General features: G+C 40.3%; 4 protein-coding genes across 9 annotated transcripts in view; all 4 read left to right on the top strand.

Moving 5' to 3' along the window:
* The window catches only part of LOC148072386 (protocadherin alpha-3-like), a 58591-nt gene that overhangs the window by 9727 nt on the left and 24253 nt on the right, over positions 1-24611 (top strand). The window contains exon 1 of one of the 6 annotated variants that reach the window (XM_087799944.1): positions 331-2866. The exons of 2 other annotated variants lie outside the window; for them this stretch is intronic. In XM_087799944.1, coding sequence (XP_087656070.1) covers positions 491-2866 — 2376 coding nt within the window. In that variant the 5' untranslated portion in view covers positions 331-490. Of the gene's footprint in view, positions 1-330; positions 2867-14425; positions 16945-21205; positions 23765-24611 lie in introns of those variants that run through there. 3 more of the 6 variants (XM_087799941.1, XM_087799947.1, XM_087799939.1) reach the window with 3 other exon arrangements.
* LOC148072390 (uncharacterized) lies at positions 3859-11063 on the top strand. Its single transcript, XM_087799698.1, has 3 exons — positions 3859-6411; positions 7906-10183; positions 11035-11063. Exons 1-3 carry the CDS (start codon positions 4036-4038, stop codon positions 11061-11063), a joined length of 4683 nt encoding a protein of 1560 aa, XP_087655824.1. The 5' UTR covers positions 3859-4035.
* On the top strand, positions 10951-14389 carry LOC148072389 (protocadherin alpha-1-like). The gene is made up of 2 exons (XM_087799697.1): positions 10951-13534; positions 14327-14389. Exons 1-2 carry the CDS (start codon positions 11159-11161, stop codon positions 14387-14389), a joined length of 2439 nt encoding a protein of 812 aa, XP_087655823.1. The 5' UTR covers positions 10951-11158.
* On the top strand, positions 17914-21290 carry LOC148072388 (protocadherin alpha-3-like). Its single transcript, XM_087799696.1, has 2 exons — positions 17914-20368; positions 21262-21290. Exons 1-2 carry the CDS (start codon positions 17986-17988, stop codon positions 21288-21290), a joined length of 2412 nt encoding a protein of 803 aa, XP_087655822.1. The 5' UTR covers positions 17914-17985.

Genomic DNA, 24611 nt, shown 5'->3' with positions numbered 1-24611 from the left:
CTATTTTTATTTTGTATTTCCCGTTGTTTTCATTATTTACTGGTATTTCTACGCATTTATAATAACCTTGAACCCTTTTCAGTTTATAATAATTATGTTTTAAGTCCTCAATTGTTAACCTTCCTTGTAAATCCTAATTTGAATTCTTATATTTACTGTTGTTTAGAAATGAGCAATTTAGACGAACTAAATTAAAGAAAAAGGTTTAGAATAATTGTCTTTTTTTTTTTAATGCAGTTGTCTTTTATTGTCATGCTGTAAAAATTCACAAGTCGGCGCTGTGGACCGTAGACTGGGTGGACACGCTATAATCTTAACTCCTCCCTTCACATTTGTGCTTAAACGGTGATTGGCTGGTTGTTTCAGGGGTTTGGCTTCATTGTGAGAAGAGCTGAGAGTGTCGCTGCTGAAGATCGTGTTCAGGGAGGATTTTATTTGTGCGATGATGGAGATAAATGTCTGAAAGGATTCGGCTCTTTATGTTTCCACAATGACGGCTCGACGTGTGGATGAATATATTTGGATTATTTTCGTTCTTCTTCTTTGTCTGGGTGACGGATCTGCTTCACAAATATCATACTCGATCTCTGAGGAGGTGAACAAAGGCACCGTGGTGGGAAACATCGCCAAAGATCTGAACCTAAATATTCACGAGGTGGATTCCAGGGATCTTCGAGTTGTTTCCAGTGACAGTAAGAATTACTTTGACGTGGATCGACGCTCAGGGAGTCTGATTGTTAACGAGAGAATAGACAGAGAGGCTCTTTGTCCGAACACGGCAGAATGCTCCGTGAGAATACAGGCGGTCATGAGTGACCCGATGAATGTTCACCGGATTGAAGTGAAGATTTTAGATATCAATGATAACCCACCAGAATTTATGGAGTCGTCTCATTCTCTACAAATGTCGGAATCAGTGCCCACGGGAGAGAGATACGTACTTCCCATAGCGGTTGACGCTGATTCAGGGAGTAACTCGGTAAAAACATACACGCTGAGCCAGAATGAACATTTCTCTCTGGACGTGCAGAGTGGAGGAGAACACGGAGTCTCCGCCGATTTGGTTCTTCAAAAAACACTCGATCGAGAGAAACAGTCTGTTATAGACCTGATCCTCACAGCTGCTGACGGAGGAAAACCTGTTAAAACAGGGACCTTAAGTATTAAAGTTAATGTTATGGATGTAAATGACAACCCTCCGATATTTAGTAAATCGCTTTATAAAGTGCGTGTCAATGAAGGAGCTGTGCGCGGCCAAATATTAATCAAATTAAACGCAACAGATTTAGATGAAGGGGTAAACAGTAAAATAATGTACTCGTTTATTGTACGGGGTAAAAATGACCTCTCAAGTGTTTTTTATTTAAATGCTGAAACGGGCGAAATATCACTGAAAGGTTCTTTAGACTATGAGGAGACACCTGCGTATGAACTCAGAGTTCAGGCGACAGATCAGGGTCAACCTCCACGAAGTACAAACACTAAACTACTAATAGAAGTACTTGATGAGAACGATAATGCTCCTGAAATATCAGTGACTTCACTCATGACTCCGGTGAATGAAGATGCACAGCTGGGAACAATAGTTGCTTTAGTTACTGTGAGTGACAGAGATGGAGGCAGCAATGGTGTAACCAGCTCTAAAGTAGTTGGAACACTTCCTTTTAAACTCAAATTAAACTATAAAAATGATTATTCATTAGTAGTTGATGGACCTCTAGACAGAGAACACACCTCTGTCTATGACGTCACTATTAAAGCTACAGATGAAGGAAGTCCTCCTCTGTTCAGTAACAGGATCATTACTGTCCATGTTTCTGATGTCAATGATAATGCACCTGGATTCATGGAACCTGTTATTAATGTGTACGTGAAAGAAAATAGTCCACAAGGGTCCAAGATATGTCGAATTAATGCATCTGATCCAGATTTAGATGTGAACTCAAAACTGACTTATTCATTGATAGACAGTCATCCTCGAAATGTTCCAGTCCTGTCAGCTTTGACCATCAATTCGGACTCAGGAGACATCGTCAGTCTGCAGTCGTTTGACTTTGAGAAGTTGAAAACCTTTCAGTTCAAAGTTCAGGCCACAGACTCTGGTGTTCCTCCTCTCAGCAGCAACGTGACTGTGAATGTTTTTATCCTGGATGAGAACGACAACAGTCCAGACATTCTGGCTCCCTATTCTGAGCTGGGTTCAGTCAACAGTGAGAACATTCCTTATTCTGCTGAAGCAGGATACTTTGTGGCAAAGATCAGGGCTGTAGACGCAGACTCTGGATACAACGCTCTGCTGTCTTATCACCTGTCTGAGCCCAAAGGAAACCTGTTCAGGATGGGAACCAGTAGCGGGGAGATCCGGACCAAGAGGAGAATGAGCGACAACGACCTGAAGACTCATCCCTTGGTGGTGCTGGTTTCTGATAATGGAGAACCTTCCCTGACAGCTACTGTGTCTATTGATGTGGTGGTGGTTGAAAGCTCAGCTGACATCCAGACTCAGTTCAGACATGTGACCATGAAGGAGGAGAACTTCTCCGACTTGAACTTGTACCTGCTGATCGCCATCGTGGCGGTGTCGTCCATCTTCCTGCTGAGTCTGGTGACTTTGATAGCGGTCAAATGTCACAAGACAGACAGTGATTTCAGCAGGTACAGCCCCCCGATGATCACCACCCACCCTGACGGGAGCTGGTCTTACTCCAAATCTACTCAGCAGTACGACGTGTGTTTCAGCTCAGACACACTCAAGAGTGACGTGGTGGTTTTCCCCGCCCCGTATCCTCCTGTAGACGCAGAACTGATCAGTATTAATGGAGGAGACACTTTTACGAGGACTCAGACCTTACCTACCAAAGATAAGGTAAGAAGGAAATATTCACGTATTTAGTTTTTAATGTGTAACACAAATTAATAAGAACATGTGGTCATGAATGGTGTTTTTTTTAACTAAGTGTTGAAGAATAAGTAGTTACTTACATTTAAAATGTTTTGCCTTTACTTTAAATCTTTCCAGAAGTAATATGTGTGGAGTTTTTGTGGTGCTATAAATTAATTTAAAGTGCAGTTCCAACAATTAGTTGCTCTGGGTTATCTAATGCTTACGTATATATATATTAATTTTAATCACTTTTGCCACGTGCATTTACTCAATCATAATTTCAAAATTAATATTTCTACTAAATGATTTTCACGCTCTCAGTCTAGCTTTTTTTTGCAAACATTGAAATTAATTGAGATTACTCTGGCATATTCAGTCTGTTATACGGTATGAGTATCTTCAATTCCTGACATAAGACAAAATATTATAGTTGTCTGAGTTACTGTATTTCGTAACATTACTTGGAAATTCCTTTTTTTTTTTTGAAGGAACAAATACTTTTTTATAGACGTTTTTCTTTAAGATGTTTTTTTTTGTTTATTTTTTAATTGTTGTACTTATCCTCTCTTGATGATGCTGACAAAGAGTAAAATAAACAATAAATATCGAGCCTTTAATTTAGAGTAAAAGTAGGTCCCTGGGAGCTATCCATGGTTCTGATTTATTACACTAAGGTCACATCAGTCTGTCAGTTTTGTATATTTAAGTATAAATCGTTTTTTTCATCCAATTATAGTTTGAATGAGGTCCTAGTTTATGTCCTCCTACTTCTACTAATTAATTGACTACAATAACACTTAATAATTATATTATGAAGCATTGTAATGTGGAAACTATTCTGGTTTATTTACGTTTTCACTGCTAACATCGAACTGCTGAATATTGACAGCCGCGAATAGCAAAATGTATGTGTTATTTATATATTCTCACAAGGGGGCGCTGTGGACCGTAAACTGATTAAATGCACGTTAATCTCGACTTCTGCCTCTACACAAATCTTTGAGCGGTGATTGGCTGGTTGTTTCAGGGGTTTGGCTTCATTGTGAGAAGAGCTGAGAGTGTCGCTGCTGAAGATCGTGTTCAGGGAGGATTTTATTTGTGCGATGATGGAGATAAAAGTCTGAAAGGATTCGGCTCTTTATGTTACCACAATGACGGCTCGACGTGTGGAGGAATATATTTGGATTATTTTCGTTCTTCTTCTTTGTCTGGGTGACGGATCTGCTTCACAAATATCATACTCGATCTCCGAGGAGGTGAACAAAGGCACCGTGGTGGGCAACATCGCCAAAGATCTGAACCTAAATATTCACGAGGTGGATTCCAGGGATCTTCGAGTTGTTTCCAGTGACAGTAAGAATTACTTTGACGTGGATCGACGCTCAGGGAGTCTGATTGTTAACGAGAGAATAGACAGAGAGGCTCTTTGTCCGAACACGGCAGAATGCTCCGTGAGAATACAGGCGGTCATGAGTGACCCGATGAATGTTCACCGGATTGAAGTGAAGATTTTAGATATCAATGATAATCCTCCAGAATTTATGGAGAAACTTCATTTTCTGCAAATGTCGGAATCATTGCCGACGGGAGAGAGATATTTTCTCCCTATAGCGGTTGACGCAGATTCAGGGAGTAACTCGGTAAAAACATACAAGTTAAGCGAGAATGAATATTTCTCTCTGGACGTGCAGAGTGGAGGAGAACACGGAGTCTCCGCCGAGTTAGTGTTGCAGAAGGCATTAGACCGAGAGAAAGTGCCTGTTGTAGACTTGATCCTCACAGCTGCTGACGGAGGAAAACCTGTTAAAACAGGAGCGTTAAATATAAACGTCATTGTTACGGATGTTAATGATAATACTCCCGTTTTTAGTAAATCACTTTATAAAGTGCGTGTTAATGAAGGAGCTGTTCGAGGATCCGCTATAATTAAGCTAAATGCAACAGATTTAGACGAGGGTATGAATGGTAAAATAATGTATACTTTTCTTAAAAGAGGTAAAGTTGACCCCTCAACAATATTTAATTTAAATTCAGAAACAGGAGAAATCACATTAAAAGGTTCTTTAGACTACGAGGAGACACCTGCATATGAACTCAGAGTTCAAGCGACGGATCAGGGTCAGAGTCCTCGCAGTACACAGGCTAAACTACTAATAGAAGTTCTTGATGAGAACGATAATGCTCCTGAAATATCAGTGACGTCACTCATGACTCCGGTGAGAGAAGACGCAGAGCTGGGAACAATCGTTGCTTTAGTTACCGTGAGTGACAAAGATGGAGGCAGCAATGGTGTAACCAGCTGTAAAGTAGTTGGAACACTTCCTTTTAAACTTAAATCAAACTATAAAAATGATTATTCGTTAGTAGTTGATGGACCTCTAGACAGAGAACACACCTCTGTCTATGATGTCACTATCAAAGCTACAGATGAAGGAAGTCCTCCTCTGTCCAGTAACAAGATCATTACTGTCCATGTTTCTGATGTCAATGATAATGCACCTGGATTCATGGAGCCTGTTATTAATGTGTACGTGAAAGAAAATAGTCCACAAGGGTCCAAGATATGTCGAATGAATGCGTCTGATCCAGATTTAGATGTTAACTCCAAACTGACATATTCATTGATAGACAGTCATCCTCGTAATATTCCAGTCCTGTCAGCTTTGACCATCAACTCAGACTCAGGAGACATCGTCAGTCTGCAGTCGTTTGACTTTGAGAAGTTGAAAACCTTTCAGTTCAAAGTTCAGGCCACAGACTCTGGTGTTCCTCCTCTCAGCAGCAACGTGACTGTGAATGTTTTTATCCTGGATGAGAACGACAACAGTCCAGACATTCTGGCTCCCTATTCTGAGCTGGGTTCAGTCAACAGTGAGAACATTCCTTATTCTGCTGAAGCAGGATACTTTGTGGCAAAGATCAGGGCTGTAGACGCAGACTCTGGATACAACGCTCTGCTGTCTTATCACCTGTCTGAGCCCAAAGGAAACCTGTTCAGGATGGGAACCAGTAGCGGGGAGATCCGGACCAAGAGGAGAATGAGCGACAACGACCTGAAGACTCATCCCTTGGTGGTGCTGGTTTCTGATAATGGAGAACCTTCCCTGACAGCTACTGTGTCTATTGATGTGGTGGTGGTTGAAAGCTCAGCTGACATCCAGACTCAGTTCAGACATGTGACCATGAAGGAGGAGAACTTCTCTGACTTGAACTTGTACCTGCTGATCGCCATCGTGGCGGTTTCCTCCATCTTCCTGCTGAGTCTGGTGACTTTGATAGCGGTCAAATGTCACAAGACAGACAGTGATTTCAGCAGGTACAGCCCCCCGATGATCACCACCCACCCTGACGGGAGCTGGTCTTACTCCAAATCTACTCAGCAGTACGACGTGTGTTTCAGCTCAGACACACTCAAGAGTGACGTGGTGGTTTTCCCCGCCCCGTATCCTCCTGTAGACGCAGAACTGATCAGTATTAACGGAGGAGACACTTTTACCAGGACTCAGACATTACCTACCAAAGATAAGGTAAGAAGTTCTAGATTGTATTTCAGATCTTCTGCTCGTTTCCCTGTATTTTTTGTATTAAGTGTAAAAACGTTGAATATATTTACAATGTCAACAGTTCGCAATATTATCTTTTGTATTTTCTGTTCGTTGGTGGACATGAAGAAATATCATTACAAACACTAATTTTTATGGTAATTTCTGGGGTCTTCGTGGTGCTATCCTTATTGAAGAAGGAACCAGAGGTTGTCGACTGGAAATGAGTGAACCCAGACCAGGTCAACGGGATGATGGATTTTATTAACTATGGGTCGAAGCCCAGCAGATAATTCACAAGCAATCCGTACAAGCTTAGAATCCAGAAATCCTCAAAGTCTTACAGAACTCACATTGACTTTATACAGTGCACAGTGGGGTCCGCCTTCCGGACCTCTTTGTTATGACGAGTGTCTGGACACTCGGCCAAGACGATTTCACAAGATGTTTCCCAATCTCGTTATATAAGATTTTTGTCTTTCAGTGTGTGTGTGTGTGTTTCTGGTTTCTCCAGTAGCTGGAAAAGTCATTAGGATGATGTCAGTGATCTTGGACCAATAACCCTTTACGCCACAACATCCTTGGTGCTGATTTTAGAATTTTGACTGGAAAATATTCCCTTGTTTCTTGATGTTTTGTCTTATTTTTCTATTCAAAGATTACATTTGAGAGTGCATCATATTAAACATATTAAAACGTTCTATTGTAAGGCTTTGTGAATTAAAATAATGCAAATACGCCTCATCCAACAAATGATAACTTTTTTGTTTAATTGATTCACGATAAATATGATCATTAAACCCTTCAACAGAATCCGATTAATGATTAGGTTGCTTCTAAATTTCTCATTACATAACATTTCAATTAAACGTTTATATTTGTAATTTCTCTTTTCAGCTGACAACATTATTTGCTGGTATTATCACACATTTTTAGTAACCTTGAACCTTTTATACGTTTCTAATAAATGATCTTTTAATTACCACTCTGTTAACAATCAAAGTTAATCTTACTTTGCATTTATATCTTTACTTTTGTTAAGAAATGAGCCATTCCGAAAAAACAAAATTAAGGAAAACAACGTAATAATTATTCTTACTGGTTCCTTTTTTAAATCAAATTCTCTTTTATTGTCATGCTGTACAATTTCACAAGTCGGCGCTGTGGACCGTAGGCTGGGTGGACACGTTATAATCGTAACTCCTCCCTTAACATTAGTGCTCAAACTGTGATTGGCTGGTTGTTTCAGGGGTTTGGCTTCATTGTGAGAAGAGCTGAGAGTGTCGCTGCTGAAGATCGTGTTCAGGGAGGATTTTTTTTTGTGCAATGATGGAGATAAATGTCTGAAAGAATTCAGTTGTTTATGTTACCACAATGACGACTCGACGTGTGGATGAATATATTTGGATTATTTTCCTTCTTCTTCTTTGTCTGGGTGACGGATCTGCTTCACAAATATCATACTCGATCTCTGAGGAGGTGAACAAAGGCACCGTGGTGGGAAACATCGCCAAAGATCTGAACCTAAATATTCACGAGGTGGATTCCAGGGATCTTCGAGTTGTTTCCAGTGACAGTAAGAATTACTTTGACGTGGATCGACGCTCAGGGAGTCTGATTGTTAACGAGAGAATAGACAGAGAGGCTCTTTGTCCGAACACGGCAGAATGCTCCGTGAGAATACAGGCGGTCATGAGTGACCCGATGAATGTTCACCGGATTGAAGTGAAGATTTTGGATGTAAACGATAACCCGCCTGAATTTATAGAAAAATCACATTCATTAGAGATTTCAGAGTCCGCGACCCCAGGAGAGAGATATTTTCTCCCCATAGCAGTTGACGCAGATTCAGGGAGTAACTCGGTAAAAACATACAAGCTGAGCCAGAATGAATATTTCTCTCTGGACGTGCAGAGTGGAGGAGAACACGGAGTTTCCGCCGAGTTAGTGTTGCAGAAGGCTTTAGACCGAGAGAAACGGCCTGTTATAGATTTGATCCTCACAGCTGCTGACGGAGGAAAACCTGTTAAAACAGGAACGTTAAATATAAACGTCATTATTACGGATGTAAACGATAATACTCCCGTTTTTGGTAAATCACTTTATAAAGTTCGTGTTAATGAAGGAGCTGTGCGTGGATCCTCTATAATTAGATTAAATGCAACAGATTTCGACGAGGGAATGAATAGTAAAATAGTTTATACTTTTCTAAAAATAGGCAAAGTGAACCCATCAATAATATTTGATTTAAATGCAGAAACAGGAGAAATCACATTAAAAGGTCCTTTAGACTACGAGGAGACACCCGCGTATGAACTCAGAGTTCAAGCCATGGATCAGGGGCCTAGTCCTCGCAGAACACATACCAAACTCCTTATAGAAGTACTTGATGAGAACGATAATGCTCCTGAAATATCAGTGACGTCACTCATGACTCCGGTGAGAGAAGACGCAGCGCTGGGAACAATCGTTGCTTTGGTTTCAGTAAGTGACAGAGATGGAGGCAGCAATGGTGTAACCAGCTGTAAAGTAGTTGGATCTTTTCCTTTTAAACTCAAATTAAATTATAAAAACGATTATTCATTAGTAGTTGATGGACCTCTAGACAGAGAACACACATCTGTCTATGACGTCACTATTGAAGCTACAGATGAAGGAAGTCCTCCTCTGTCCAGTAACAGGATCATTACTGTCCATGTTTCTGATGTCAATGATAATGCACCTGGATTCATGGAGCCTGTTATTAATGTGTATGTGAAAGAAAATAGTCCACAAGGGTCCAAGATATGTCGAATTAATGCATCTGATCCAGATTTAGATGTGAACTCCAAACTGACTTATTCATTGATAGACAGTCATCCTCGAAATTTTCCGGTCCTGTCAGCTTTGACCATCAACTCAGACTCAGGAGACATCGTCAGTCTGCAGACATTTGACTTTGAGAAGTTGAAAACCTTTCAGTTCAAAGTTCAGGCCACAGACTCTGGTGTTCCTCCTCTCAGCAGCAACGTGACTGTGAATGTTTTTATCCTGGATGAGAACGACAACAGTCCAGACATTCTGGCTCCCTATTCTGAGCTGGGTTCAGTCAACAGTGAGAACATTCCTTATTCTGCTGAAGCAGGATACTTTGTGGCAAAGATCAGGGCTGTAGACGCAGACTCTGGATACAACGCTCTGCTGTCTTATCACCTGTCTGAGCCCAAAGGAAACCTGTTCAGGATGGGAACCAGTAGCGGGGAGATCCGGACCAAGAGGAGAATGAGCGACAACGACCTGAAGACTCATCCCTTGGTGGTGCTGGTTTCTGATAATGGAGAACCTTCCCTGACAGCTACTGTGTCTATTGATGTGGTGGTGGTTGAAAGCTCAGCTGACATCCAGACTCAGTTCAGACATGTGACCATGAAGGAGGAGAACTTCTCTGACTTGAACTTGTACCTGCTGATCGCCATCGTGGCGGTGTCGTCCATCTTCCTGCTGAGTCTGGTGACTTTGATAGCGGTCAAATGTCACAAGACAGACAGTGATTTCAGCAGGTACAGCCCCCCGATGATCACCACCCACCCTGACGGGAGCTGGTCTTACTCCAAATCTACTCAGCAGTACGACGTGTGTTTCAGCTCAGATACACTCAAGAGTGACGTGGTGGTTTTCCCCGCCCCGTATCCTCCTGTAGACGCAGAACTGATCAGTATTAACGGAGGAGACACTTTTACGAGGACTCAGACTTTACCTACCAAAGAGAAGGTAAGAAGTACATTTTTAATCATTCTCGATTTTATTTCAGATAAGAGTTCTTGCTCTTTCCTTTGTAAAATATTGTTAAAAAAACATTAACAACTTTTAATACTTTCACAATTTCGACGGTTTATAACATGGAACTTTGTGTGTTGTTGTTGTATTGTTGGTGGACAGGAAGAAAAAGGAAGCAAAAATTGTTAGGGTCATTTCTGGGCTCATTTTGGTGCTATCCTTGGTGCTGATTTGTAATTTTGGATAATATAACCTTGATACTTAATGTTGTGTTTATGTTTCTATTCAAACGTTTAGAATTGATGGAACTTCATCTTAAAAATAATTAAATGTTCAAGTATACGTATTTGTAAAACGAAATAATGCATATACACCTCCTACAACTAATAATATAATTTTTGGTTTAACTTATTCCCCTGAAATATGATCATCCAATCTTCATCAAAATTCGATTCATAATTAATTTGCTTCTCAATAAATAACATTTCAACAATTTTTCTCATTTATTTCCTGCTGACATCATTATTTGCTGGTATTTGTACGCATTTAAAATAACCTTGAACCCTTTTCCGGTTCTATTAATTATGTTTTAAGTCCTCAACTGTTAACCTTCCCTGTAAATCTTAATTAGAATTTTTTATTTACTGTTGTATAGAAATTAGCAATTTAGAACAAACTAAATCAAAGAATACGGTTTATACTAATTATCTGTTTTAAATGCATATGTTTTTTATTGTCATGCTGTAAAAAATCACAAGTCGGCGCTGTGGACCGTAGGCTGGGTGGACACGTTATAATCTTAACTCCTCCCTTCACATTAATACTCAAACGGTGATTGGCTGGTTGTTTTAGGGGTTTGGCTTCATTGTGAGAAGAGCTGAGAGTGTCGCTGCTGAAGATCGTGTTCAGGGAGGATTTTATTTGTGCGATGATGGAGATAAATATCTGAAAGTATTCAACTGTTTATGTTACCACAATGACGACTCGACGTGTGGAGGAATATATTTGGATTATTTTCGTTCTTCTTCTTTGTCTGGGTGACGGATCTGCTTCACAAATATCATACTCGATCTCTGAGGAGGTGAACAAAGGCACCGTGGTGGGCAACATCGCCAAAGATCTGAACCTAAATATTCACGAGGTGGATTCCAGGGATCTTCGAGTTGTTTCCAGTGACAGTAAGAATTACTTTGACGTGGATCGACGCTCAGGGAGTCTGATTGTTAACGAGAGAATAGACAGAGAGGCTCTTTGTCCGAACACGGCAGAATGCTCCGTGAGAATACAGGCGGTCATGAGTGACCCGATGAATGTTCACCGGATTGAAGTGAAGATTTTGGATATCAATGATAACCCGCCAGAATTTATTGAACAATCCCATTCGATACAAATTCCAGAGTCTGTTAGTCCCGGTGAGAGATATTTTCTCCCTATAGCGGTTGATGCAGATTCAGGGAGTAACTCGGTGAAAACATACAAGCTGAGCCAGAATGAATATTTCTCTCTGGACGTGCAGAGCGGAGGAGAACATGGAGTCTCCGCCGAGTTAGTGTTGCAGAAGGCTTTAGATCGAGAGACACAGCCTGTTATAGACCTGATCCTCACAGCTGCTGACGGAGGAAAACCTCATAAAATAGGAACATCAAATATACAAATTGTCGTTATCGATGTGAACGACAATACTCCAGTGTTTAGTAAAACACTCTATAAAGTATGTATAAACGAAGGAGCTGTGCGAGGATCCTCCATTATACAATTAAATGCAACAGATTTAGACGATGATATGAACGGAAAAATATTGTATTCTTTTGTAAGAAGCTCGAAAAATGACCCTTCAGTTATATTTGATCTAAATGCAGAAACAGGAGAACTAACATTAAAAGGTACTTTAGACTATGAGGAGACACCTGCGTATGAACTCAGGGTTCAAGCGATGGATCGTGGTCAAAATCCACGTCGTACACACACTAAACTACTAATAGAAGTTTTTGATGAGAACGATAATGCTCCTGAAATATCAGTGACGTCACTCATGACTCCGGTGAGAGAAGACGCAGAGCTGGGAACAATAGTTGCTTTAGTTACCGTGAGTGACAAAGATGGAGGCAGCAATGGTGTAACCAGCTGTAAAGTAGTTGGAACACTTCCTTTTAAACTCAAATTAAACTATAAAAATGATTATTCATTAGTAGTTGATGGTCCTCTAGACAGAGAACACATTTCTGTCTATGATGTCACTATTGAAGCTACAGATGAAGGAAATCCTCCTCTGTCCAGTAACAGGATCATTACTGTCCATGTTTCTGATGTCAATGATAATGCACCTGGATTCATGGAGCCTGTAATTAATGTGTACGTGAAAGAAAATAGTCAACAAGGGTCCAAGATATGTCGAATTAATGCATCTGATCCAGATTTAGATGTGAACTCCAGACTGACTTATTCATTGATAGATAGTCATCCTCGAAATGTTCCGGTCCTGTCAGCTTTGACCATCAACTCAGACTCAGGAGACATCGTCAGTCTGCAGTCGTTTGACTTTGAGAAGTTGAAAACCTTTCAGTTCAAAGTTCAGGCCACAGACTCTGGTGTTCCTCCTCTCAGCAGCAACGTGACTGTCAATGTTTTTATCCTGGATGAGAACGACAACAGTCCAGACATTCTGGCTCCCTATTCTGAGCTGGGTTCAGTCAACAGTGAGAACATTCCTTATTCTGCCGAAGCAGGATACTTTGTGGCAAAGATCAGGGCTGTAGACGCAGACTCTGGATACAACGCTCTGCTGTCTTATCACCTGTCTGAGCCCAAAGGTAACCTGTTCAGGATGGGAACCAGTAGCGGGGAGATCCGGACCAAGAGGAGAATGAGCGACAACGACCTGAAGACTCATCCCTTGGTGGTGCTGGTTTCTGATAATGGAGAACCTTCCCTGACAGCTACTGTGTCTATTGATGTGGTGGTGGTTGAAAGCTCAGCTGACATCCAGACTCAGTTCAGACATGTGACCATGAAGGAGGAGAACTTCTCTGACTTGAACTTGTACCTGCTGATTGCCATCGTGGCGGTGTCTTCCATCTTCCTGCTGAGTCTGGTGACTTTGATAGCGGTCAAATGTCACAAGACAGACAGTGATTTCAGCAGGTACAGCCCCCCGATGATCACCACCCACCCTGACGGGAGCTGGTCTTACTCCAAATCTACTCAGCAGTACGACGTGTGTTTCAGCTCAGACACACTCAAGAGTGACGTGGTGGTTTTCCCCGCCCCGTATCCTCCTGTAGACGCAGAACTGATCAGTATTAACGGAGGAGACACTTTTACCAGGACTCAGACTTTACCTACCAAAGACAAGGTAAGAAGTAAACCGTTAACTATTCTAGAACGCATTTCAGATGATAGTTATTTCTCTTTCCCTTGTAAACTATTGTATAAAAAACAACAACAATCTATTACCAACTGTTAATACATTTACAGTGTCAACAGTTCATAATATTAATACTGTTGGGTTTTTTTTGAAGCTGGTCGAAAGAAAGAAGTATATAGACAACATTGTTAGGGTTATTTTTGGGGTCTTCATGGTGCTATCCTTGGTGCTGATTCTAGAACTCTATCTGGAAAATGTAACCCTTTTCTTTATGTTTTATTTTATCTTTGTATTAAAACGATTTCATGTGATTGGCCTATAACTATTACATAATGAAATTCTCAACTATACGTTTTTGTAAATTAAAATAATTTAAATACCTTTTCTCCAACCAATAATATATTTTTTGTATAAACTGATTCACATTATTTGTGATCAGAATTTTTTTTATTTTTTAGTAAATCGATTATTCATTCATTTGCTTTTTGTTTTCTCAATAATTAACATTTCAAATACAAATTTCGTATTGTAATGCCAGCTGACCTCATTTTATTGCTGGTATTTTCACGCATTTATCGTTACATTGAACATTTTTCCCCGTTTCTATTATTATTATTATTTGTTTAAGTCCTCAACTGTTAACCATTACTGTAAATCGTACTTTGTATTTTTATATTTAATCTTATATAGTAATGAGGAATTTAGAACAAATGAATTTAAGGAAAAAAGGTTAATAGTTATTCTTGTTCGTTCGTTTTTTTTTAAATATTTCTCTTCTAGTCATATGCTCTAAAATTGCACAAGTCGGCGCTGTGGACCGTAGACTGGTTGGAAACGTTATAATCTTAACTCCTCCCTCAACATTAGTGCTCAAACTGTGATTGGCTGGTTGTTTCAGGGGTTTGGCTTCATTGTGAGAAGAGCTGAGAGTGTCGCTGCTGAAGATCGTGTTCAGGGAGGATTTTATTTGGGCGATGATGGAGATAAATGTCTGAAAGGATTCAACTGTTTATGTTACCACAATGACGACTCGACGTGTGGAGGAATATATTTGGATTATTTTCTTTCTTCTTCTTTGTCTGGGTGACGGATCTGCTTCACAAATATCATACTCGATCTCCGAGGAGGTGAACAAAGGCACCGTGGTGGGCAACATCGCCAAAGATCTGAACCTAAATATTCACGAGGTGGATTCCAGGGATCTTCGAGTTGTTTCCAGTGACAGTAAGAATTACTTTGACGTGGATCGACGCTCAGGGAGTCTGATTGTTAACGAGAGAATAGACAGAGAGGCTCTTTGTCCGAATACGGCAGAATGCTCCGTGAGAATACAGGCGGTCATGAGTGACCCGATGAATGTTCACCGGATTGAAGTGAAGATTGTAGATGTAAACGATAACCCACCAGAATTTATAGAAAAAACGCATTCATTAGAGATTTCGGAGTCAGCGACCCCAGGAGAGAGATATTTTCTCCCCATAGCGGTTGATGCAGATTCAGTAGGTAACTCGGTAAAAACATACAAGCTGAGCCAAAATGAATATTTCTCTTTGGACGTGCAGAGTGGAGGAGAACATGGAGTCTCCGCCGATTTGGTTCTTCAAAAAACACTTGATCGAGAGAAACAGCCTGTTATAGACCTGATCCTCACAGCTTCTGACGGAGGAAAACCTGTTAAAACGGGAACTTCAAATCTTCACATAATCGTGAAAGATGTGAATGACAATGTTCCAGTTTTTAGTAAATCACTTTATAAAGTGCGTATAAATGAAGGAGCTGTGGGAGGATCCTCAATTATGAAACTAAATGCAACAGATTTAGACGATGGTATGAACGGAAACATAGTTTATTCTTTTGTTAAAAGAGGAAAAGTTGACCCATCCACAATATTTGATTTAAATGCAGAAACGGGAGAGATAACTTTAAAAGGTTCTTTAGACTACGAGGAGACACCTGCGTATGAACTCAGAGTTCAAGCGACGGATCAGGGTCAAAGTCCTCGTAGTACACCAACTAAACTACTAATAGAGGTAATTGATGAGAACGATAATGCTCCTGAAATATCAGTGACGTCACTCATGACTCCGGTGAGAGAAGACGCAGAGCTCGGAACTATCGTTGCTTTGGTCACCGTGAGTGACAGAGATGGAGGCAGCAATGGTGTAACCAGCTGTAAAGTATTTGGATCTTTTCCCTTTAAACTTAAATTAAACTATAAAAATGATTATTCATTAGTAGTTGATGGACCTCTAGACAGAGAACAAACTTCTGTCTATGACGTCACTATTGAAGCTACAGATGAAGGAAGTCCTCCTCTGTCCAGTAACAGGATCATTACTGTCCATGTTTCTGATGTCAATGATAATGCACCTGGATTCATGGAGCCTGTTATTAATGTGTACGTGAAAGAAAATAGTCCACAAGGGTCCAAGATTTGTCGAATTAATGCATCTGATCCAGATTTAGATGTGAACTCCAGACTGACTTATTCATTGATGGACAGTCATCCTCGAAATGTTCCGGTCCTGTCAGCTTTGACCATCAACTCAGACTCAGGAGACATCGTCAGTCTGCAGTCGTTTGACTTTGAGAAGTTGAAAACCTTTCAGTTCAAAGTTCAGGCCACAGACTCTGGTGTTCCTCCTCTCAGCAGCAACGTGACTGTGAATGTTTTTATCCTGGATGAGAACGACAACAGTCCAGACATTCTTGCTCCCTATTCTGAGCTGGGTTCAGTCAACAGTGAGAACATTCCTTATTCTGCTGAAGCAGGATACTTTGTGGCAAAGATCAGGGCTGTAGACGCAGACTCTGGATACAACGCTCTGCTGTCTTATCACCTGTCTGAGCCCAAAGGAAACCTGTTCAGGATGGGAACCAGTAGCGGGGAGATCCGGACCAAGAGGAGAATGAGCGACAACGACCTGAAGACTCATCCCTTGGTGGTGCTGGTTTCTGATAATGGAGAACCTTCCCTGACAGCTACTGTATCTATTGATGTGGTGGTGGTTGAAAGCTCAGCTGACATCCAGACTCAGTTCAGACATGTGACCATGAAGGAGGAGAACTTCTCTGACTTGAACTTGTACCTGCTGATCGCCATCGTGGCGGTGTCGTCCATCTTCCTGCTGAGTCTGGTGACTTTGATAGCAGTCAAATGTCACAAGACAGACAGTGATTTCAGCAGGTACAGCCCCCCGATGATCACCACCCACCCTGACGGGAGCTGGTCTTACTCCAAATCTACTCAGCAGTACGACGTGTGTTTCAGCTCAGACACACTCAAGAGTGACGTGGTGGTTTTCCCCGCCCCGTATCCTCCTGTAGACGCAGAACTGATCAGTATTAACGGAGGAGACACTTTTACCAGGACTCAGACTTTACCTACCAAAGACAAGGTAAGAAGTAAACCGTTAACTATTCTAGAACGCATTTCAGATGATAGTTATTTCTCTTTCCCTTGTATACTATTGTAAAAAAACAACAACAATCCATTACCAACTTTTAATACATTTACAGTCTCAACAGTTCATGATATTAATATTGTTGGGGTGTTTTTGAAGCTGGTGGAAAGAAAGAAGTATATAGACAACACAGTATTGTTAGGGTTATTTTTGGGGTCTTCCTGGTGCTATCCTTGGTGCTGATTCTAGAACTCTATCTGGAAAATATAACCCTTTTTCTTAATGTTTTTGTTTTAACTTTGTACTTAAATCTATTTCATGTGATTGGACTTTAACTATTGCGTAATGAAATGCTCAACTATACGTCTTTGTAAATTACAATCATTTAAATACCCCTTCTCCAACCAATAATATCTTTTTTGTATAAACTGATTCACATTATTTGTGATCAGAATTTTTTTTGTATTATTATTAAATAGATTATTCATTCATTTGCTTTTTGTTTTCTCAATAATTAACATTTCAAATACAAATTTCGTATTGTAATGCCAGCTGACCTTATTTTAGTGCTGGTATTTTCACGCATTTATAGTTACATTGAACATTTTTCCCCGTTTCTATTATTATTATTATTTGTTTAAGTCCTCAACTGTTAACCATTCCTGTAAATCGTACTTTGTATTTTTATCTTTAATCTTGTATAGTAATGAGGAATTTAGAACAAATGAATTTAAGGAAAAAAGGTTAATAGTTATTCTTGTTCGTTCGTTTTTTTTAAATATTTCTCTTCTAGTCATATGCTCTAAAATTGCACAAGTCGGCGCTGTGGACCGTAGACTGGGTGGACACGTTATAATCTTAACTCCTCCCTTAACATTAGTGCTCAAACTGTGATTGGTTGGTTGTCTCAGGGGTTTGGCTTCATTGTGAGAAGAGCTGAGATTGTCGCTGCTGAAGATCGTGTTCAGGGAGGATTTTATTTGTGCGATGATGGAGATACATGTCTGAAAGGATTCAGTTGTTTATGTTACCACAATGACGACTCGAAGTGTGGAGGAATATATTTGGATTATTTTCCTTCTTCTTCTTTGTCTGGGTGACGGATCTGCTTCACAAATATCATACTCGATCTCTGAGGAGGTGAACAAAGGCACCGTGGTGGGCAACATCGCCAAAGATCTGAACCTAAATATTCACGAGGTGGATTCCAGGGATCTTCGAGTTGTTTCCAGTGACAGTAAGAATTACTTTGACGTGGATCGACGCTCAGGGAGTCTGATTGTTAACGAGAGAATAGACAGAGAGGCTCTTTGTCCGAACACGGCAGAATGCTCCGTGAGAATACAGGCGGTCATGAGTGACCCGATGAATGTTCACCGGATTGAAGTGAAGATTTTAGATATCAACGATAACCCGCCTGAGTTTATGGAGAAATCTCATTTGATACAAATATCGGAATCTGTGTCGCCGGGAGATAGGCACGTACTCCCCATAGCGGTTGACGCAGATTCAGGGAGTAACTCTGTAAAAACATACAAGCTGAGCCAAAATGAATATTTCTCTTTGGACGTGCAGAGTGGAGGAAAACATGGAGTCTCCGCCGATTTGGTGCTTCAAAAAACACTCGATCGAGAGAAACAGCCTGTTATAGACCTGATCCTCACAGCTGCTGACGGAGGAAAGCCTGTTAAAACAGGAACATCAAATATAAAAATTATCGTTACCGATGTGAACGATAATACTCCGGTGTTTAGTAAATCACTTTATAAAGTGCGTGTTAATGAAGGAGCTGTGCAAGGATCCTCCATTTTAAAATTAAATGCCACAGATTTAGATGAAGGTAAAAACAGCAAAATTGTTTATTCTTTTATTAAAAGAGGTAAAATTGACCCTACAAGAATATTTGATTTAAATGAAGAAACAGGAGAGATCACTTTAAAAGGTTATTTGGACTATGAGGAGACATCTGCGTATGAACTCAGAGTTCAAGCGACGGATCAGGGTCAAAGTCCTCGTAGTACACCAACTAAACTACTAATAGAGGTAATTGATGAGAACGATAATGCTCCTGAAATATCAGTGACGTCACTCATGACTCCGGTGAGAGAAGACGCAGAGCTGGGAACTATCGTTGCTTTGGTCACCATAAGTGACAAAGATGGAGGCAGCAATGGTGTAACCAGCTGTAAAGTAGTTGGATCTTTTCCCTTTAAACTCAAATTAAACTATAAAAATGATTATTCATTAGTAGTTGATGGACCTCTAGACAGAGAACACACTTCTGTCTATGACGTCACTATTGAAGCTATAGATGAAGGAAGTCCTCCTCTGTCCAGTAACAGGATCATTACTGTCCATGTTTCTGATGTCAATGATAATGCACCTGGATTCATGGAGCCTGTTATTAATGTGTACGTGAAAGAAAATAGTCCACAAGGGTCCAAGATATGTCGAATTAATGCATCTGATCCAGATTTAGATGTGAACTCCAAACTGACTTATTCATTGATAGAAAGTCATCCTCGTAATGTTCCGGTCCTGTCAGCTTTGACCATCAACTCAGACTCAGGAGACATCGTCAGTCTGCAGTCGTTTGACTTTGAGAAGTTGAAAACATTTCAGTTCAACGTTCAGGCCACAGACTCTGGTGTTCCTCCTCTCAGCAGCAACGTGACTGTGAATGTTTTTATCCTGGATGAGAACGACAACAGTCCAGACATTCTGGCTCCCTATTCTGAGCTGGGTTCAGTCAACAGTGAGAACATTCCTTATTCTGCTGAAGCAGGATACTTTGTGGCAAAGATCAGGGCTGTAGACGCAGACTCTGGATACAACGCTCTGCTGTCTTATCACCTGTCTGAGCCCAAAGGAAACCTGTTCAGGATGGGAACCAGTAGCGGGGAGATCCGGACCAAGAGGAGAATGAGCGACAACGACCTGAAGACTCATCCCTTGGTGGTGCTGGTTTCTGATAATGGAGAACCTTCCCTGACAGCTACTGTGTCTATTGATGTGGTGGTGGTTGAAAGCTCAGCTGACATCCAGACTCAGTTCAGACATGTGACCATGAAGGAGGAGAACTTCTCTGACTTGAACTTGTACCTGCTGATTGCCATCGTGGCGGTGTCGTCCATCTTCCTGCTGAGTCTGGTGACTTTGATAGCGGTCAAATGTCACAAGACAGACAGTGATTTCAGCAGGTACAGCCCCCCGATGATCACCACCCACCCTGACGGGAGCTGGTCTTACTCCAAATCTACTCAGCAGTACGACGTGTGTTTCAGCTCAGACACACTCAAGAGTGACGTGGTGGTTTTCCCCGCCCCGTATCCTCCTGTAGACGCAGAACTGATCAGTATTAACGGAGGAGACACTTTTACCAGGACTCAGACTTTACCTACCAAAGAGAAGGTAAGAAGTAAACTATTAACTATTCTGGTTCGCATTTCAGATTATAGTTATTTCTCTTTTTCCCTTGTAAACTATTGTAAAAAAAACAACAACAATCCATTACCAACTGTTAATACATTTACAGTGTCAACAGTTCATAATATTAATACTGTTGGGTTTTTTTTTAAGCTGATCGAAAGAAAGAAGTATATAGACAACATTGTTAGGGTTATTTTTGGGGTCTTCATGGTGCTATCCTTGGTGCTGATTCTAGAACTCTATCTGGAAAATCTAACCCTTTTTCTTTATGTTTTATTTTATCTTTGTATTAAAACGATTTCATGTGATTGGCCTATAACTATTACATAATGAAATGCTCAACTATACGTCTTTGTAAATTAAAATCATTTAAATACCTTTTCTCCAACCAATAATATATTTTTTGTATCAACTGATTCACATTATTTGTGATCAGAATTTTTTATTTTTATTAAATCGATTATTCATCCATTTGCTTTTTGTTTTCTCAATAATTAACATTTCAAATACAAATTTCGTTTTTTAATGCCAGCTGACCTCATTTTATTGCTGGTATTTTCACGCATTTATCGTTAAATTGAACATTTTTCCCCGTTTCTATTATTATTATTATTTGTTTAAGTCCTCAACTGTTAACCATTCCTGTAAATCGTACTTTGTATTTTTATCTTCACTTTTTTATATAAATTTAGAACAAATTAATTTAAGGCAAAAGGTTAACCGTAATTTGTGTTCGTTTATTTTTTAATAGTTCTCTTTTTTAGTGTTATGCTTTCAAATTTCACAAGTCGGCGCTGTGGACCGTAGACTGGGTGGAAACGTTATAATCTTAACTCCTCCCTCAACCTTAGTGCTCAAACTGTGATTGGCTGGTTGTTTCAGGGGTTTGGCTTCATTGTGAGAAGAGCTGAGAGTGTCGCTGCTGAAGATCGTGTTCAGGGAGGATTTTATTTGTGCGATGATGGAGATAAATGTCTGAAAGAATTCAGTTATTTATTTAACCACAATGACGACTCGACGTGTGGAGGAATATATTTGGATTATTTTTCTTCTTCTTCTTTGTCTGGGTGACGGATCTGCTTCACAAATATCATACTCGATCTCCGAGGAGGTGAACAAAGGCACCGTGGTGGGCAACATCGCCAAAGATCTGAACCTAAATATTCACGAGGTGGATTCCAGGGATCTTCGAGTTGTTTCCAGTGACAGTAAGAATTACTTTGACGTGGATCGACGCTCAGGGAGTCTGATTGTTAACGAGAGAATAGACAGAGAGGCTCTTTGTCCGAACACGGCAGAATGCTCCGTGAGAATACAGGCGGTCATGAGTGACCCGATGAATGTTCACCGGATTGAAGTGAAGATTCTAGATATCAATGATAATCCTCCAGAATTCATTGAAAAATCTCATTCTCTACAAATGTCGGAATTAGTTCCCACGGGAGAGAGATATTTGCTCCCCATAGCGGTTGACGCAGATTCAGGGAGTAACTCGGTGAAAACATACAAGCTGAGCCAGAATGAATATTTCTCTCTTGACGTTCAGAGTGGAGGAGAACATGGAGTCTCCACCGAGTTGGTATTGCAGAAAGCTTTAGATCGAGAGAAACAGCCTGTTATAGACCTGATCCTCACAGCTGCTGACGGAGGAAAACCTGTTAAAACTGGGACGTTAAGCATTAAAGTAAATGTGATTGATATAAATGACAACCCTCCCATATTTAGTAAATCACTTTATAAAGTGCGTATTAATGAAATGTCAGTGCGTGGTAAGTCAATTATCACATTAAATGCAACAGATTTAGATGAAGGAATAAACAGTAAAATTGTTTATTCATTCATTGTACGGGGTAAAAACGACCCTTCAAGTGTTTTTTATTTAAATGCAGAAACGGGGGAAATCATGTTAAAAGGTTCTTTAGACTATGAGGAGACACCTGCGTATGAACTCAGAGTTCAAGCGACAGATCAGGGTCAACCTCCACGAAGTACAAACACTAAATTACTAATAGAAGTTCTTGATGAGAACGATAATGCTCCTGAAATATCAGTGACGTCACTCATGACTCCAGTGAGAGAAGATGCAGAGCTGGGAACAATCGTTGCTTTGGTTACTGTGAGTGACAGAGATGGAGGCAGCAATGGTGTAACCAGCTGTAAAGTAGTTGGATCTTTTCCCTTTAAACTCAAATTAAACTATAAAAATGATTATTCATTAGTAGTTGATGGACCTCTAGACAGAGAACACACTTCTGTCTATGACGTCACTATCGAAGCTACAGATGAAGGAAGTCCTTCTCTGTCCAGTAACAGGATCATTACTGTCCATGTTTCTGATGTCAATGATAATGCACCTGGATTCATGGAGCCTGTTATTAATGTGTATGTGAAAGAAAATAGTCCACAAGGGTCCAAGATATGTCAAATTAATGCATCTGATCCAGATTTAGATGTGAACTCCAAACTGACGTATTCATTGATAGACAGTCATCCTCGAAATGTTCCGGTCCTGTCAGCTTTGACCATCAACTCAGACTCAGGAGACATCGTCAGTCTGCAGTCGTTTGACTTTGAGAAGTTGAAAACCTTTCAGTTCAAAGTTCAGGCCACAGACTCTGGTGTTCCTCCTCTCAGCAGCAACGTGACTGTGAATGTTTTTATCCTGGATCAGAACGACAACAGTCCAGACATTCTGGCTCCCTATTCTGAGCTGGGTTCAGTCAACAGTGAGAACATTCCTTATTCTGCTGAAGCAGGATACTTTGTGGCAAAGATCAGGGCTGTAGACGCAGACTCTGGATACAACGCTCTGCTGTCTTATCACCTGTCCGAGCCCAAAGGAAATAACCTGTTCAGGATGGGAACCAGTAGCGGGGAGATCCGGACCAAGAGGAGAATGAGCGACAACGACCTGAAGACTCATCCCTTGGTGGTGCTGGTTTCTGATAATGGAGAACCTTCCCTGACAGCTACTGTGTCTATTGATGTGGTGGTGGTTGAAAGCTCAGCTGACATCCAGACTCAGTTCAGACATGTGACCATGAAGGAGGAGAACTTCTCTGACTTGAACTTGTACCTGCTGATCGCCATCGTGGCGGTGTCGTCCATCTTCCTGCTGAGTCTGGTGACCTTGATAGCGGTCAAATGTCACAAGACAGACAGTGATTTCAGCAGGTACAGCCCCCCGATGATCACCACCCACCCTGACGGGAGCTGGTCTTACTCCAAATCTACTCAGCAGTACGACGTGTGTTTCAGCTCAGACACACTCAAGAGTGACGTGGTGGTTTTCCCCGCCCCGTATCCTCCTGTAGACGCAGAACTGATCAGTATTAACGGAGGAGACACTTTTACCAGGACTCAGACTTTACCTACAAAAGATAAGGTAAGAAGTAAACTATTAACTATTCTAGATCGCATTTCAGATGATAGTTATTTCTCTTCTTCCCTTGTAAACTATTGTAAAAAAACAACAACAATCTATTACCAACTGTTAATACATTTACAGTGTCAACAGTTCATAATATTAATACTGTTGGGTTTTTTTGAAGCTGGTCGAAAGAAAGAAGTATATAGACAACATTGTTAGGGTTATTTTTGGGGTCTTCATGGTGCTATCCTTGGTGCTGATTCTAGAACTCTATCTGGAAAATGTAACCCTTTTTCTCTATGTTTTATTTTATCTTTGTATTACAACGATTTCATGTGATTGGCCTTTAACTATTACATAATGAAATGTTCAACTATACGTGTTTGTAAATTAAAATCATTTAAATACCTTTTCTCCAACCAATAATATATTTTTTTGTATCAACTGATTCACATTATTTGTGATCAGATTTTTTTATTTATTTATTAAATCGATTATTCATTCATTTTCCTTTTGTTTTCTCAATAATTAACATTTCAAATACAAATTTCGTATTGTAATGCCAGCTGACCTCATTTTATTGCTGGTATTTTCACGCATTTATCGTTAAATTGAAAATTTTCCCCGTTTCTATTATTATTATTATTTGTTTAAGTCCTCAACTGTTAACCATTCCTGTAAATCATACTTTGTATTTTTATCTTCACTTTTTTATATACATTTAGAACAAATTCATTTAAGGCAAAAGGTTAACCGTAATTTGTGTTCGTTGATGTTTTAATAGTTCTCTTTTTTAGTGTTATGCTTTCAAATTTCACAAGTCGGCGCTGTGGACCGTAGGCTGGTTGGAAACGTTATAATC

This window comes from Callionymus lyra, chromosome 9 (genome assembly GCF_982586985.1).
Source record: "Callionymus lyra chromosome 9, fCalLyr1.hap1.1, whole genome shotgun sequence".
NCBI classification, from domain to species: Eukaryota; Metazoa; Chordata; class Actinopteri; order Syngnathiformes; family Callionymidae; genus Callionymus; species Callionymus lyra.
The sequence above is the reverse complement of the archived record's forward strand: the minus strand, read 5'-3'. Positions and strand labels throughout refer to the sequence as shown.

What these genes read in the sequence shown, in the direction of transcription:
- LOC148072390 (XM_087799698.1), top strand. Translation starts at nt 4,036, where the DNA reads ATGACGGCTCGACGTGTGGAGGAATATATTTGGATTATTTTCGTTCTT. An exon ending in CATTACCTACCAAAGATAAG is followed by an intron (nt 6,412 to 7,905) that starts GTAAGAAGTTCT and finishes ATCTCTGAGGAG; the next exon opens with GTGAACAAAGGCACCGTGGT. An exon ending in TACCAAAGAGAAGGTAAGAA is followed by an intron (nt 10,184 to 11,034) that starts GTACATTTTTAA and finishes TGGTTGTTTTAG; the next exon opens with GGGTTTGGCTTCATTGTGAG.
- LOC148072389 (XM_087799697.1), top strand. Translation starts at nt 11,159, where the DNA reads ATGACGACTCGACGTGTGGAGGAATATATTTGGATTATTTTCGTTCTT. An exon ending in CTTTACCTACCAAAGACAAG is followed by an intron (nt 13,535 to 14,326) that starts GTAAGAAGTAAA and finishes TTTCTCTTCTAG; the next exon opens with TCATATGCTCTAAAATTGCA.
- LOC148072388 (XM_087799696.1), top strand. Translation starts at nt 17,986, where the DNA reads ATGACGACTCGAAGTGTGGAGGAATATATTTGGATTATTTTCCTTCTT. An exon ending in TACCAAAGAGAAGGTAAGAA is followed by an intron (nt 20,369 to 21,261) that starts GTAAACTATTAA and finishes TGGTTGTTTCAG; the next exon opens with GGGTTTGGCTTCATTGTGAG.